The 14,314-nt window shown below is 46.7% G+C and overlaps 1 protein-coding gene across 4 annotated transcripts in view; it reads right to left on the bottom strand.

Annotated features, from left to right (window-relative positions):
• The window catches only part of MRTFA (myocardin related transcription factor A), a 424,554-nt gene that overhangs the window by 57,199 nt on the left and 353,041 nt on the right, over nucleotides 1–14,314 (bottom strand). For 3 of the 4 annotated variants that reach the window (XM_063940356.1, XM_063940354.1, XM_063940355.1), the window contains one exon: nucleotides 9,791–10,603. In XM_063940356.1, the coding sequence (XP_063796426.1) occupies nucleotides 9,791–10,603 (813 nt within the window). The remainder of the gene's footprint in view (nucleotides 1–9,790; nucleotides 10,604–14,314) is intronic. The other variant, XM_063940357.1, reaches the window with a different exon arrangement.

Below are 14,314 nucleotides of genomic sequence, written 5' to 3'. Positions count from 1 at the left end.
GAGGAGTCAGCCCACACTATCAAATTCTTAAAGTGCCCATGGCTCCTAGCGGACCCGTCTATACCCCATGGTACTAAATGGATCCACAGTATCCTCTAGGGCGTAAGAGAAATAACATTCCTCACAAGCTGATGAAACAAAAACTGCTATAATGGCCATGATTTTGGTAAAAAAGATGTAGTTAATATCCCGGCGCTCAGAATCCCCACGGTCAGGGACATCCCAACTGTCAGAATCCTTACGATAAGTAATGGGGTTAAGGTTAGGCTGTGGGAGGGGACGGTTAGGGTTAGGCTGCGGTGGGAGAGTGTTAGGATTAAAATACTTACAAATATCCGTCAGCATTTTAAACGTTGGGATGTCCTAAACTAGAAGCAAGCACTCTGAGCAGCAAAGCAGGAGTGCTAGTGGTCCCTCTGTAAACAGATAAAAAGCTAGACACCCATGGACACTAGGACACAAAAACCTCCCCCTCCCTTGCAGTCTAAATTAACACCATCATTCAAATTTCTTGAGGGCCATCAAAATCAAAACAGGTCTGAATCATTTGCCCTGTTTTGGTCACCATGATGAGTGAGATTGGAGTACAATCTCAACGCCTCTGATGATCAGAAAAGGGGAAAATGACCACAGCATAAAGCAAACTTTGAATGATAAAGTAAAAATAGCACTTCTGCCATCTAGGTTAATAGATCAGAATAAAAGGACCTGATTCACTGTGAGTACAGGGGAGATGCTGAAGAGATTAGCCCAACTAAATATATGTCATGAGAATGTATTAAGAAAGACTTCCAGCTGTTAACAACCTTGGGGCATTTCCATCTGGTAAACCCAAAATGGCATATATTATTTGGTTGCCTAAAACCTCAATGCATGGCCCCTGTGACCAGGGAGAAAAAGAGATCATGGTTTAGTGATAAAAACGTTTGGATCTGTTTGGGGAACAAAGCAATTTACCCACAGCTTCCCTGCTTAGTTCTGACACAATAAATCGAATTTATGGTCTTACCTTGATAAATCCTTTTCTTGTAGTCCAATAGGGGGCACAGGAGATGCTGCAAGTTTTGTTAACCAGGCCAAAGCAGCAGCTGTTCCCTCACGGGCGGGGAGGCTCCTGGACTACACTAAGAACATTACGCACAAATGTTGCGTCTGCCGACACAAAACTATCAAAGGCGTAGAACCTAATAAAGGTTTGAGCAAAAGACCATGTGTCCGCCTTGCAAAGCTGCCCTGCTGAGACTCCATGGCTAGCTGCCCAAGAAAGCGCCCAGTAAATGGGTGGAGTAAGCTGTGGCCCCCGAAAGGACAGGAAGATCCGCCGCCAAATAGGCGTGACGAATAGTTGACCTAAGCCATCTGGCCACGGTTTGCTTCGAGGCCAGGAACCCCCGTAAGCGAGAGTCATAGATAATAAGGAGTCTGACTTAATCAAATAAGAAGTCTGACTTACAAACCTCTTTAGTTCTCTCCAGATAAAGTAGAAGAGCTTGGACAACATCAAGAGTTGCCTCTTCCGTGGATCCCTTCACAAATGCAGGGACCACCATCTCCTGGTTTACATGAAACCAAGACACCACCTTGGGTAGGTAGGATGGAGGTGTCCAAAGCACCACCCTGTCTCAATGGAAGACTTAAATGGGCAAACGCCATGATAAAGCACTAAGGTCTGATTCCCTTCTTGTCCATGAGATGGCCAACAGAAAAAATGTCTTCCACGTGAGTCACTGTAGCTCAATCTCCTCTAAAGGCTCAAACAGAGGAGAATGAAGAGCCTTAAGAACCAGAGCAAGATCCCAGGGGGCTACCGGAAGCACAAATGGAGGCTGAACATGCAGCACCCCCTGCAAGAAAGTCAGAATATCCGACAAAATCACCAGCAGAGTATGGAAGAGAACCGATACCGATAGAGCCGATACCTAAACCTTGAATAAAGAAAGTCTGAAATGACCATGAAGCAGTCAATGCATACCAGAAAGGCTTCGGGATCTCTTGTTCAAAGCCCCATACCTCTGAACCTGGTGAATGTGATGTGAAGCCATCATGTCGATGTTGGGAAGACCTCATCATTGGACCAGTATCTGCAACACCTTCAGGTGTAATTTCCACTAACCGGAGTGAATGTCCTGACGACTCAAAAAGTCTGCATCCCAGTTGAGTAATCCAGGTATGAAGACTGCAGGGAGTGTCGGTAGATGACGTTCTGCCAGCGAAAGATCCTTGATATATCTGCCGTTGCCCCTTGACTGCAAGTGTCCCCTGATGATTTATGCAGGCCACCGCCGTCGTATTGTCTGACTGCACTTTCTCCACGCGCCCCTGGATGAAGTGTTCTCGGAAGATTGCTCTGAGCTCCAACACATTTTTTGAGAGCTGAAATGGTTCTCCCTGATGGCAAAGTGGAGGAAGCGCTAATAATCTGGTCTTATGCAGATATGCATCCTGAATGTTCAAGGATGCCCTGAAATCCCCCTCTTCCAGTGCTAAAATAATGGACCAGAGGGACCTGGGGATGCAAAACCTGGGGATTTGAAGATACTTGTTCAGTTTCTTTAGCTTGAGTATTTGCTGGTAGGAATCAATCTGGCTTCTGAACTAGAAAGAGGTTGGTATAAAAACCCTAACCCCTCTGAACTTGGGGCACCGGGATAATAACATTGGAGACCTGCAGAGCTTGCACTGACCGTTGAAGTGCTTCCACCTTTGTTTTATCTCTTGGAAGTCCTGTACAAAAGAATCTTCTTGGAAGATGTTCCTGAAATGTCAGTGCAAGATGACCTTTCTGAACCACGTATCTGTTGTGGTATCTATCCACCTTGGAGCGAAGGACAGAAGTCAGCCTCCTACCCTGGGATCTTCCAGGAGGAGGCCCATACCATCAGGTAGTGGGCTTTTCTGGCTGCTTTGCAGCTGGTAGCCCAGGATTGTTTCCCTCAGGCTTTGGAACCCTTGGAAGGGGGCTGATATCTAGCGGATGCCTGCCTCCTTGCTTTAGCCTGTGGGCAAAAGGACTGAAAAGTAGTTCTGGCCCGCACAGGTGTTGCTGAAGGTAAAAAGGCTGACATGGATCTCATCAGATTAGACACTATCTTGTCTAACTCCTTCCCGAACAGTGTATCACCTGCATAAGGAAAGCCTCAAGAGCCTTACTGGAACTGGCGTCTGCTCGCCAAGACCGTAGCCAAAGTGCCCTTCTGGATGCTATCATGGAGGCTGTAACTTTAGATGTTAACACTCTGGTATCAATACCTGCCTCACCCAAATAGATACTCACACTCTATTTAATACATGCACCAGTAATTCCCTTCTGCTCTTGTTTCCTGTAAGTCCAAACTCCAACTTTGTTGCCCATTTTCCAATAGCCTTAGCCACCCAGGCTGATGCTAGTTCTAGGCGAGTAATAGCTCCGGCCCGAGAATAAGCGGATTTGAAGAAATTCTCTAGTTTCCTATCAGTGGGATCCTTTAATAAAGATGAATCCTTGGGCAGAAGTGACACCGGAGGAAACACGTACGGCGGCAAAAAAAGTTCTATGGAATTGCCAGTGCGTCCACGAACGCTGTTTGAGGATCCATTGTCCTTGCTCCGTAGACCGGAACCTTGTGATTGTGTCGAGACACCATCAGTTCTACATCTGGTAGGCCCCACTTGTCCACAAGGAGCTGAAAGACTTCTGGATGAAGGCTCCACTCTCCGGCTTGCACGTCCTGACGACTGAGTAAGTCCGCTTCCCAGTTTAGGACCCCCGGAACGAACACGGCCGATATGGCTGGCAGATGGCGTTCTGCACAACGAAGAGTCTTTGACACGTCCATCAGTGCTTTGCAGCTTCGGGTGCCGCCCTGATGATTTATTTACGCCACCGTGGTGGCATTGTCTAACTGTACTTGAACAGGCCTGTTCTGTACTAGAGGCAGCGCTAGTGTCAACGCATTGAACACTGCCCGCAATTCCAGAATATTTATCAGTAGGAGAGACTCCTCCCTGGTCCACCAACCCTGAAGAGAGAGTGTTGCTCCAACACCGCCCCCCAACCCCGCAGACTGGCATCCGTCATCAGAAGGACCCAGTTGGAGATCCAGAATGGACAATCCCTGCTCAGTTGTTGGTCCTGCAGCCACCAGGTCAGTGGCTGACGGACCTCCGGAATCAAGGATATCATGCGAGACCTGATCCGGTGAGGCCGTCCGTCCCTCTGGGAGAGGCCCTCTGCAGAGGGCGGGAATGAAATTGAGCGTACTCCACCATGTCAAAAGCTGACACCATGAGGCCTATTACTTACATCACCGAATGTAGTGACACACGTGGGCAAGAGAGGAAGCATCTTATATTGTCCTGAAGCTTCAAGACCTACTCCGGAGACAAAAACAACCACTGTTTGTGGGTGTCCAATAGTGCTCCCAGGTGCAGCATGCTCTGAGCAGGAACCAGGGAAGACTTCTTCCAGTAGATGAGCCACCCGTGGGCTTGCAGGAATTGGAAGGTTAGTTCCAGATGACAAAGGAGAACCTCTGCAGAGTTCGCCAGGATAAACAAGTCGTCCAGATACGGCAGGATCCTGATACCTTGACGGCGGAGTAGGGCCGCCATGACCTTGGTGAGAACTCAAGGAGCCGAGGTCAGACTAAAAGGCAAGGCTTGGCATTGAAAATGTAGGTTGCCAATAGCAAACCGCAGGTATTGTTGAATAGGTATATGCAGGTAAGCATTCTGTTTGTCCAGGGATACCATATAGTCCTTGGGCTCCAAGGCCAGAACAATAGAGCAAAGCATTTCCATACGGAATTTGGAGACTTTCACAAATTTGTTCAAAGACTTGAGAATGGGCCGGGAAGATCCATTCGGTTTCGGAACTAGGAACAGCGTTGAATAATACCCCATGCCAGAGGCACCGGCACTACCACTCCCGTGTCCAGGAGAGATTGTACCACCAGATGGAGAGTTTTTGCTTTTACTGGATCCGAAGGGATGTATGTTGACCAAAACTGGCGAGGGGGACGTGTCTTGAAAGAGATGGTGTATCCGTGAGCGAAGACTTTCCTTACCAAGGCGTCCGAAGTGGTCTGTGACCATACCTGAGCAAACCGTAGAAGTCGGCCTTCCACCCTGGGATCGCCCAGGGGGAGGCCCGCCCCATCATTCAGCAGGCTTGTCTGTTTTGGCAGCAAGATGACGGGCAGCCCAGGCATGTTTAGTTTTGGACTTAGTGGATTTGGAAGTGTGAGCCTGTTTCGCGTACGACTGACCCTTTGCTTTACCTGGAGGTCAAAAGGAAGTACTCTTAGCCTTCTGAGCTGAAGGAGAAGTACGCTAAGTCAGCGACAATCTTGTTGAGATCTTTCTCAAAAAGAATGTTTCTCTTACAAGGGATAACCTCCAAAGTCTTTTTAGAGTCCAGATCTACAGACCAGGACCGCAACCAGAGGATCCGGCGAGCCAGAATAGACGTGGTAGACGCTTTGGCCGCCAGGATACCTGCATCAGATGCCGCCTCCTGAATATAATGAGAGGCTGCAATATTGTAAGAAAGACACTGTTTAGCATTATCAGGAAAATTAGACGGTAATTCCGCTTCAACTTCCTGAACCCAGGCCTCTATAGCTTTAGCAGCCCAAGAGGCTGCAATAATAGGCCTATGCACAGCTCCAGCCAGAGTGTAAATGGACTTCAAGCAACCCTCCACACGTTTATCCGTCGGTTCCTTCAGAGAGGTGACGGTAGTGACAGGCAGAGCAGATGACACCACCAGACGTGCGATTTGTTCACCGGCGGCGGTGTACCCCAATTTGTGCTTAACTCTGCAGTGAGGGGATAATAAGCTAGCATCTTTTTAGACAGGGAGAATATCTTTCCTGGATATTTCCAGGATATTTCCAGGATTCCAGACATATGTCAACTAAATGGTCAGAACATGGTAAGACTAACTTAGTAACTTTCTGACGCTTGAACTTATCTGGTTTCTTAGAGGTAGCCGGGGGTTCTTAGTCATCATCAATTTGAAGAATCAGCCTGATAGCCTCTAAGAGGTCAGGAACATCAACTTGAGTTGGGGATTCCCAATCAGAAGCATCTGCATCAGTGTCTGAGGGGCTGGTATATGCGCCATCGTCATCAGATAAAATATCTGTAACATGCGTGGATTGTGAGGATGTAACGGCTTAGATGACACCTTGGTCTTAGGCGAGCGAGGGTTTGGATTTTGTTTGGCCAAAGATTGATTTAATTACTGATTGTGACATGGCGGATTAACAGCAGGGACAATATGTGGCTGTAATGTCCTTGACAGTATGCACTTACACTGTCTAAAGACATGTAGAATACTTAAGTGTCCTGTAAATGCACAGCGCTGATGATGCACGCGGCTTTACAGAGGACACTTTGCCCAGCAGTCCCAGATCAGCGCAGCTGAGTGTGTAATGGCGCCCAAACGCTGACAGGGAATGAGGGAGACAGAGAGATGCAGCTCCAGGGCAGGAAAATTAGCAGTAAATGGCGCCTTGGGGCTGGGGGAGGGGCAACAGATCAGAGCCTTATCCCCTTGCTGGACTTCACCACCGGGTATTGCGGGCCTTAGAAAATGGATTATGTACAGAATTTGAACTGTGCCCTTGCCCTGGTGGTCTAGTGGGGTCCCTGCATGGCCACAGTGTCCACGCCAGCGCGCGCGGTCCATCTCCTAGAGAGTGTGCCGGATCGCGATTTGCAGTGGCTCCCGCCTGGGGGACCCTCTTACCTCCTCCTGCATGCGGACATGCAATCCCAGAGAGCAGCGGCAGTGTGTGTGCCCTAATCGAAAAACCGTAGCCCTCCACTATAGTTACCCGGCAACCAGGGCGCGGGAGAGTACAGCGCCGCTGGGAGGAGAGGGAGCTGCAGCATGATATGTCAGAAATGACATACTGTATAGCACTCTTAAGTACCTATGCTGCGGCCCCTGAAGTCTTCTGGTTTCTTAGAAATGCTGTTTTTAGGGCTTCTCAGCACAGCCCTACCTGGTGTCAGCCTGCACTGCAGGCATCAACTTACAAACTGAGCTCCTGTGCACGGAGGCGGGGTTATAGAGGAGGCGACGCTAAGCATCCTGGGAACAGTCAAAGCTTTTAGCCTGTTGGTGCCTCGGATCAAGATCCAACTCTGCACCCCAATGTTATCCCTGTGGAACCCCAGTGTACCCCGCTGCAGAAACAACTGCTAGCACTTGCCATTGTTGTCCGGATCCTGTATGGAGAGAATGTTGCAACAAACTCAACAAGTGCGTGGCACAGGTGTAGTGACCTTCTGAGGAATATTTCCCCACAAGAAAACTTCACAAACTGAGACCCAGCGGAGCGTGAAGTAACTGTAGTGCCAGAGAGTACAGCTACCCCAAACTGCAAGCAGTGCGGTAGCTTTAACAATACCAGTGCAATAATACTTTCAATTATTTACACCTTCCAAGGTTTGTTCCAATATGGTGAGAGGCAAGAGCAATAAATTCACATGCACAACCCACAAGCACACAGAATTCTCAAAGCACTAAAAGAAGTAGGCAATCACGCTCAACTGTCCCCCTCAGGTGCTAATTTAACCCCCAAGGACCTGCAATGGCCTGCAGTGTATGCCCTGGTGGTCTAGTGGCATTGCGCAATACCCTGTGCCCCCACCGCACCTGCCCTCCAGAAGTGTGTGCTCTCCACTGAGGTCCCCCGCAGCGGAAGTCACAGACCCAGTTGTCAGTGCTGCCGCCGCAGTCGCCGGGTGTTGGAGCTGCTGTGTAGGCATTAACTGGACGCCCATACCGCAGCTCAAGAGAGAAAAAAAAAAAAAAAAAAAAAAAGCTTCAGGGCTGAACACCAGCCCCATTCTGTAAAGTTGCCGCTCCTGCAAGCGCCAAAGAAAAAACTGTCAGGTCCGGGCCGGAGTGGCGGGGTACAGGGGGACTGAGACATGCTGGAAACATTTGTTTAACTCTTTGGTCCCTGCTCACTTCCACATCACCAATGTCCAGTGTATAAGCAACTCCTGTGCCCCTTAGTGAATGCACAAGAAAAAGATAGTACTTGAATAAGTCAAAAAGATAGTACTTCAATAAGTCAGAAAGGGACAGTTTTGAAAAAAATTCTGCTAGCCAAAAATTGAGCCAGAAGACTCCCAGTGCCACCATTCAAATGGATGAGGATTTTGCTACTTGTCTAGAAAAAGTAATGGCCAAGCATCAAACATGTTAGAGGTGAGCTCATTCCTATTATGCAACCCATCAAAAAGTTTTACCACCCATGTTGCTAAATATGCCTAAGCACCAAACCCGGATATGGAAAATAAGTTCTTTAGAAGACCAACCAAACTCTCATCTGAGATGTACTTAAAACATACTGCGTTCAGTATATACTTAAAATATACTGCCAGACTGCCACAGATCCTTAAAGTCAATGGCTGGATAGGACTACAGTACAACTCTGCTGGACAAAAAGTACTACTAAGTTTTGTAGGGTGCCAAGTGTTTGTTTGGACCCACAAACTAATATGGCACTAAAGAATGTATGCACTACCCTGCTTATAAAGATAGACAGGAAAGGGGGGATCAAAGATTTATGCTATAGATTGGGCCCACCTGCAGTGCCGTAGGGGTATGCTAGGGTGCTGCCTAGAAAAAGGGACACAAGTTGTATAGAGAGAAACAAATTTTCATCAGGTATAGTAATTTAGTTTGTCATTTGACACAGGTATAACAGTGGGCCAATAAGCTTGGGGACGTAGTGATATCTTGACTTCCATAGAATGGTGAAGCTAAACCACAACTAGATACTTGTATTAATAAAACAAAAACATTCTGCCATGTTCCAGAGGATATTTGAGAAAAAACTAGACATTTGAGAAAATAACTAGAACAGGGGAAAAAAAAAAAAAAAATGTTTGTGGCATTCCAAGCATAAATCTTATTTTACTCAGCAGTCCTTTTTAAAAAAGCATAAATGTAGTTAAAACATGTATAATATTATAGATTTTCATTAAACAGTCCATAAAGATAGAACCAAAGTCTCAAAGTCAATCTTTGGTATGCTTATTTACTGTTAATAGTTCAAACTATGCTGCCTTTTTTTATTTAAAAATATAGAACAAATGTTCGCCAATCAAATGTTAATACACATTTGAGAGTAAATTATTGTTACAGGCTCTTCAAGTGTTGTAAATATAATTGCTGTTGGTTTGGTGAGGGAAACCCAACTTAAAATATATTAAGTAAAAACAATGGCTTTATCTGGTCCTCCGCAAACTCATGTACAGATGTGTCCTCCTACGTAATTACTGGTCACGTTAAATAGACCTTCTAGCAGCGCATAGCTGTTAGTGCGTTCCTAAAAAATACTAACATTACGCATGCAGATGCACACAGAATGTAGGCATGCCACATTTGATTTTAATCAGAGTCTGCTTCTGCGTCTTATTCCCATAACGATGCTAATAAGAAACATTTTCGGCAAAAAAAAAAAAAAAAAAAAAAAAAGGACGCCAGACGTTAGCATAGCTACCCGGAAACTATCGGCTCACTACCCACCCACAAAAAAAACCCTACAATTCAGTCATACAAGTTCATTAAAATCACTGCAACAGTAAAACAAGACAAACTTTACATTGGTTTGGCAAGCCCTAAAATACTGTGTTTGGATAAGAAATGTTTTAATGAAACTTCCTAGACAGACTAAATAAAAACGGCCACATTTACTGCATGTTTCTATCCAACAAATAATCAGTCAGAATGTTATACTGCAGTGTGTGCTACTGGCAGTAAAGCACTCTGGTGATGACCCACCTGTAGTACAACAGGTTGACTTACTTCTGGAAACACAGCACTAGGGTTGTGTACTGTGAGGATCAGCTGTGGCCCTGTGGAGCCATTGATTTTCACTTCATCCCTTTTGAGCACTGAGTTTATGAACATTTGTTGCTCTTGCTGGCAGGTAGCATGTGTTACAAGTTCTGACTTAACTGCTGCCCTTGTATCCAAGGATTGCATACTTTTAATAGAGTCACAGGTAAATGAATTAGGCTCCTGTTTCACTTGGGATATCAGAGATTGCTGATCATCACAAGGTGGCAATGGCTGTGTCTTCTTCTCGTGTTCTATCTGCTGTCTGAGCCTCTCCACTAAATCTTGTTTCTGCTTCAGTCTTCTGGTTAGCGCCTCAATCTGCCGGTCTTTCTCTCGTAGCATAATGTCTTTATCTCTAACAATTGTAGAGCACTTCTCATTGGTGTTTGGAGCTGAAGATGACAACACTATGCGCTGTGCTACAGAAGAGGAACTGGTTTCTGTGAAGGGGTCTCCGATTGTGGACACATCATCCATGCTAGCTATAGAAACCTCTGATGGACAGGGAGAACATGGTGGTGTGGAACTAAAACTGCCAAGCTTTGAGGACTCTTTGGCTGAGGAAAAAGCAGATACAGTTGGGATAGCTGGCATCACCTCACTTGGCTTAAGTTGCTGATTGGATGTAGATTTTATAGGTCCGGAGGTGACTGTGCAAGGATCCTGTGTTGCTTTGAGTCTCTCAATGAGGTCCAGCTTTGTCCCAGAAACATGGAGGCCACGCTGCTTTAACTCTTGTTTCAGTTCTGCTACCTGATCAAGAGAAGTACAAGATGTTGTTAGATCACACGTTTAGGAATATAGAACAAGGAACAATGTGGTGTGAATACAAAAATAGACACAGGTGTACCCAAGGAAAATAATCTGAGAGAGAGAAATCCAGAATTGAAAGAAAAATCCCCAAATAAATAAATAAGACAACAATGAGAGCAGTGACATTTTCCAGTTTTTTTCAAAGTCATGTAATAGAGGGATCCGGCCAGTAAAGTACTAGGGGCCTGATTCAGGGATGTACGTTAACTCAATGTTAACGCACATCAGTGATGTTTTCAGATTTACACATGTGCAAATCCTGTTTTACAATGTCACTCGCAGTGCCCTGAATGCTGCAGCAAGATTGACATACTGCTGGCATTTGGGGGAAGAGTTGCAGAAAATGTGAGCTCCATGTTCTGGGCATGCTGAACCCAATGGCTGCGACCGTGGATGCAGCTTCACAGGCATCAGAAGCATAAAATTCCCGGCCATTCTGAGTAACCAGAGGGTTACTCAAATGACCAATGTTCACACAGATGATCCAATGCTGCATCATCAGACACAGCAGCGGATCACAAAAGCGTACAGTGGGTGTCTTTCTACTACAGTCACTTCCAGCTGATTTTACATGTTTTAGTACAGCCGCTGCGTATAAAAACGTAGTGCTGTGGCTATTGCATCTACCTAATCAGCCCCTGCATACGTTAATTGCATATTAATTAAAAACTTTTGCACACTAACAGTGATATAATAAGATTTTAAACCTACCGGTAAATCTATTTCTCCTAGTCCGTAGAGGATGCTGGGGACTCCGTAAGGACCATGGGGTATAGATGGGCTCCGCAGGAGACATGGGCACCTGTAAAGAACTTTTAGTATGGGTGTGCACTGGCTCCTCCCTCTATGCCCCTCCTCCAGACCTCAGCTAGAGAACTGTGCCCAGAGGAGATGGACAATATGAGGAAAGGATTTTGTAAATCTAAGGGCAAGATTCATACCAGCCCACACCAATCATACCATATAACCTGGAATACACATAACCAGTTAACAGTATGAACAAACAACAGCAACGGTCCAAGACCGATTCCAACTGTAACATAACCCTTATGTAAGCAATAACCATATACAAGTCTTGCAGATTTTCCGCACTGGGACGGGCGCCCAGCATCCTCTATGGACTAGGAGAAATAGATTTACCGGTAGGTTTAAAATCTTATTTTCTCTTACGTCCTAGAGGATGCTGGGGACTCCGTAAGGACCATGGGGTTCATACCAAAGCTCCCAATCGGGAGGGAGAGTGTGGATGACTCTGCAACACCGACTGAGCAAATGCTAGGTCCTCATCAGCCAGGGTATCAAACTTGTAGAATTTAGCAAAAGTGTTTGACCCCGACAAAGTCGCTGCTCGGCAAAGCTGTAATGCCGAGACGCCTCGGGCAGCCGCCCAAGAAGAGCCCACCTTCCTAGTGGAATGGGCCTTTACTGAATGTGGTAACGGCAATCCAGCCGTAACATACGCCTGCTGAATCGTGTTACAGATCCAGCGAGCAATAGTCTGCTTTGAAGCAGGCGCGCCAATCTTGTTGGCTGCATACACAGAACAAACAGAGCCTCTGTTTTCCTAATTCTAGCCGTCCTGGCTACATAAATCTTTAAGGCCCTGACTACATCCAGGGACCTGGAATCCTCCAAGTCACTCGTAGCCACAGGCACCACAATAGGTTGGTTTATATGGAATGAAGAAACCACCTTAGGTAAAAATTGAGGACGAGTCCTCAATTCCGCTTTATCAACATGAAAAATCAAGTAGGGGCTCTTGTGAGACAAGGCCGCTAATTCTGACACCCGCCTTGCAGATGCCAAGGCCAATAACATGACCACCTTCCAGGTGAGAAATTTCAACTCAACCGTGTTAAGGGGTTCAAACCAGTGTGATTTTAGGAACTGCAACACCACGTTCAGGTCCCATGGTACCACTGGGGGCACAAAAGGAGGCTGGATGTGTAGCACTCCCTTTACAAAAGTCTGGACTTCTGGAAGAGAAGCCAATTCCTTCTGAAAGAATATCGACAGAGCCGAAATCTGTACCTTAACAGAGCCTAATTTTAGGCCCATATCCACTCCTGTCTGTAGGAAGTGGAGAAAACGACCCAAATGGAAATCTTCCGTAGTAGCATTCTTGGTTTCACACCAAGAGACATATTTCCGCCAGATTTGGTGATAATGTTTTGCCGTCACCTCCTTCCTAGCCTTTATTAGAGTAGGTATGACCTCTTCCAGAATACCCTTCTCAGCTAGGATCCGGCGTTCACTGCCATGCCGTCAAACGTAACCGCGGTAAGTCTTGGAACATGCAGGGCCCCTGCTGCAACAGGTCCTCCCTTAGAGGAAGAGGCCAAGGATCTTCTGTGAGCATCTCCTGAAGATCTGAGTACCAGGCCCTTTGAGGCCAGTCTGGAACAATGAGTATTGTCTGTACTCTTTTTCGCCTTATGATCCTCAACACCTTTGTGATGAGAGGAAGAGGAGGAAACACGTAGACCGATTGGAACACCCATGGCATTACCAGAGCGTCTGCCTGAGGGTCCCGGGACCTGGCACAATACCTCCGAAGCTTCTTGTTGAGGCGTGACGCCATCATGTCTATTTGAGGAACTCCCCAAAGACCCGTTATCTCTACAAAGACTTCTTGATGAAGTCCCCACTCTCCTGGATGGAGATCATGTCTGCTGAGGAAGTCTGCCTCCCAGTTGTCCACACCCGGAATGAAGACAGCTGACAGAGCGCTTACGTGATTTTCCGCCCAGCGAAGAATCCTGGTGGCTTCTGCCATTGCGACTCTGCTCCTTGTCCCGCCTTGGCGGTTCACATGAGCCACTGCTGTGACATTGTCCGATTGAATCAGCACCGATAGGTTTCGAAGAAGACTCTCCGCTTGTCGTAGGCCGTGGTATATGGCCCTTAATTCCAACACGTTGATGTGCAGGCAGGACTCCTGGCTTGTCCATAGTCCTTGAAAATTTCTTCCTTGGGTGACTGCTCCCCATCCTTGGAGGCTCGCATCCGTGGTTACCAGAACCCAGTCCTGAATGCCGAATCTGCGACCCTCTAGGAGGTGAGCACTTTACAGCCACCATAGAAGAGGCACCCTGGCCCTGGGAAACAGTGTTATCTTTTGATGTAATTTTAGATGGGACCCTGACCATTTGTCCAGAAGGTCCCATTGAAACGTCCTTGCATGGAACCTGCCGAAGGGGATGGCCTCGTAGGCTGCCACCATTTTCCCCAGAACACGAGTGCATTGATGAACTGACACTCTTTTTGGCTTTAGCAGGTCTCTGACCATGTTCTGGAGGTACTGGGCTTTTTCCAACGGGAGAAAAACCTTCTTTTGATCCGTGTCCAGTATCATACCTAGGAACGCTAGTCGAGTTGTTGAAACCAACTGTGACTTCGGTAGATTGAAAATCCAACCGTGTTGCTGGAGTACTCTCAGAGAGAGTGACACGTTTCTCAGCAATTGCTCTTTTGATCTCGCCTTTATCAGGAGATCGTCCAAGTATGGGATAATTGTGACTCCTTGCTTGCGCAGCACCACCATCATTTCCGCCATTATCTTGGTGAAAATCCTCGGGGCCGTGGAAAGCCCAAACTGCAACGTCTGAAACTGGTAAAGACAATCCTGTACAGCGAATCTCGGGTACTCCT

The sequence above is a fragment of the Pseudophryne corroboree genome, chromosome 9 (genome assembly GCF_028390025.1).
Source record: "Pseudophryne corroboree isolate aPseCor3 chromosome 9, aPseCor3.hap2, whole genome shotgun sequence".
In the NCBI taxonomy this organism is placed as follows: domain Eukaryota; kingdom Metazoa; phylum Chordata; class Amphibia; order Anura; family Myobatrachidae; genus Pseudophryne; species Pseudophryne corroboree.
The sequence above is the reverse complement of the archived record's forward strand: the minus strand, read 5'-3'. Positions and strand labels throughout refer to the sequence as shown.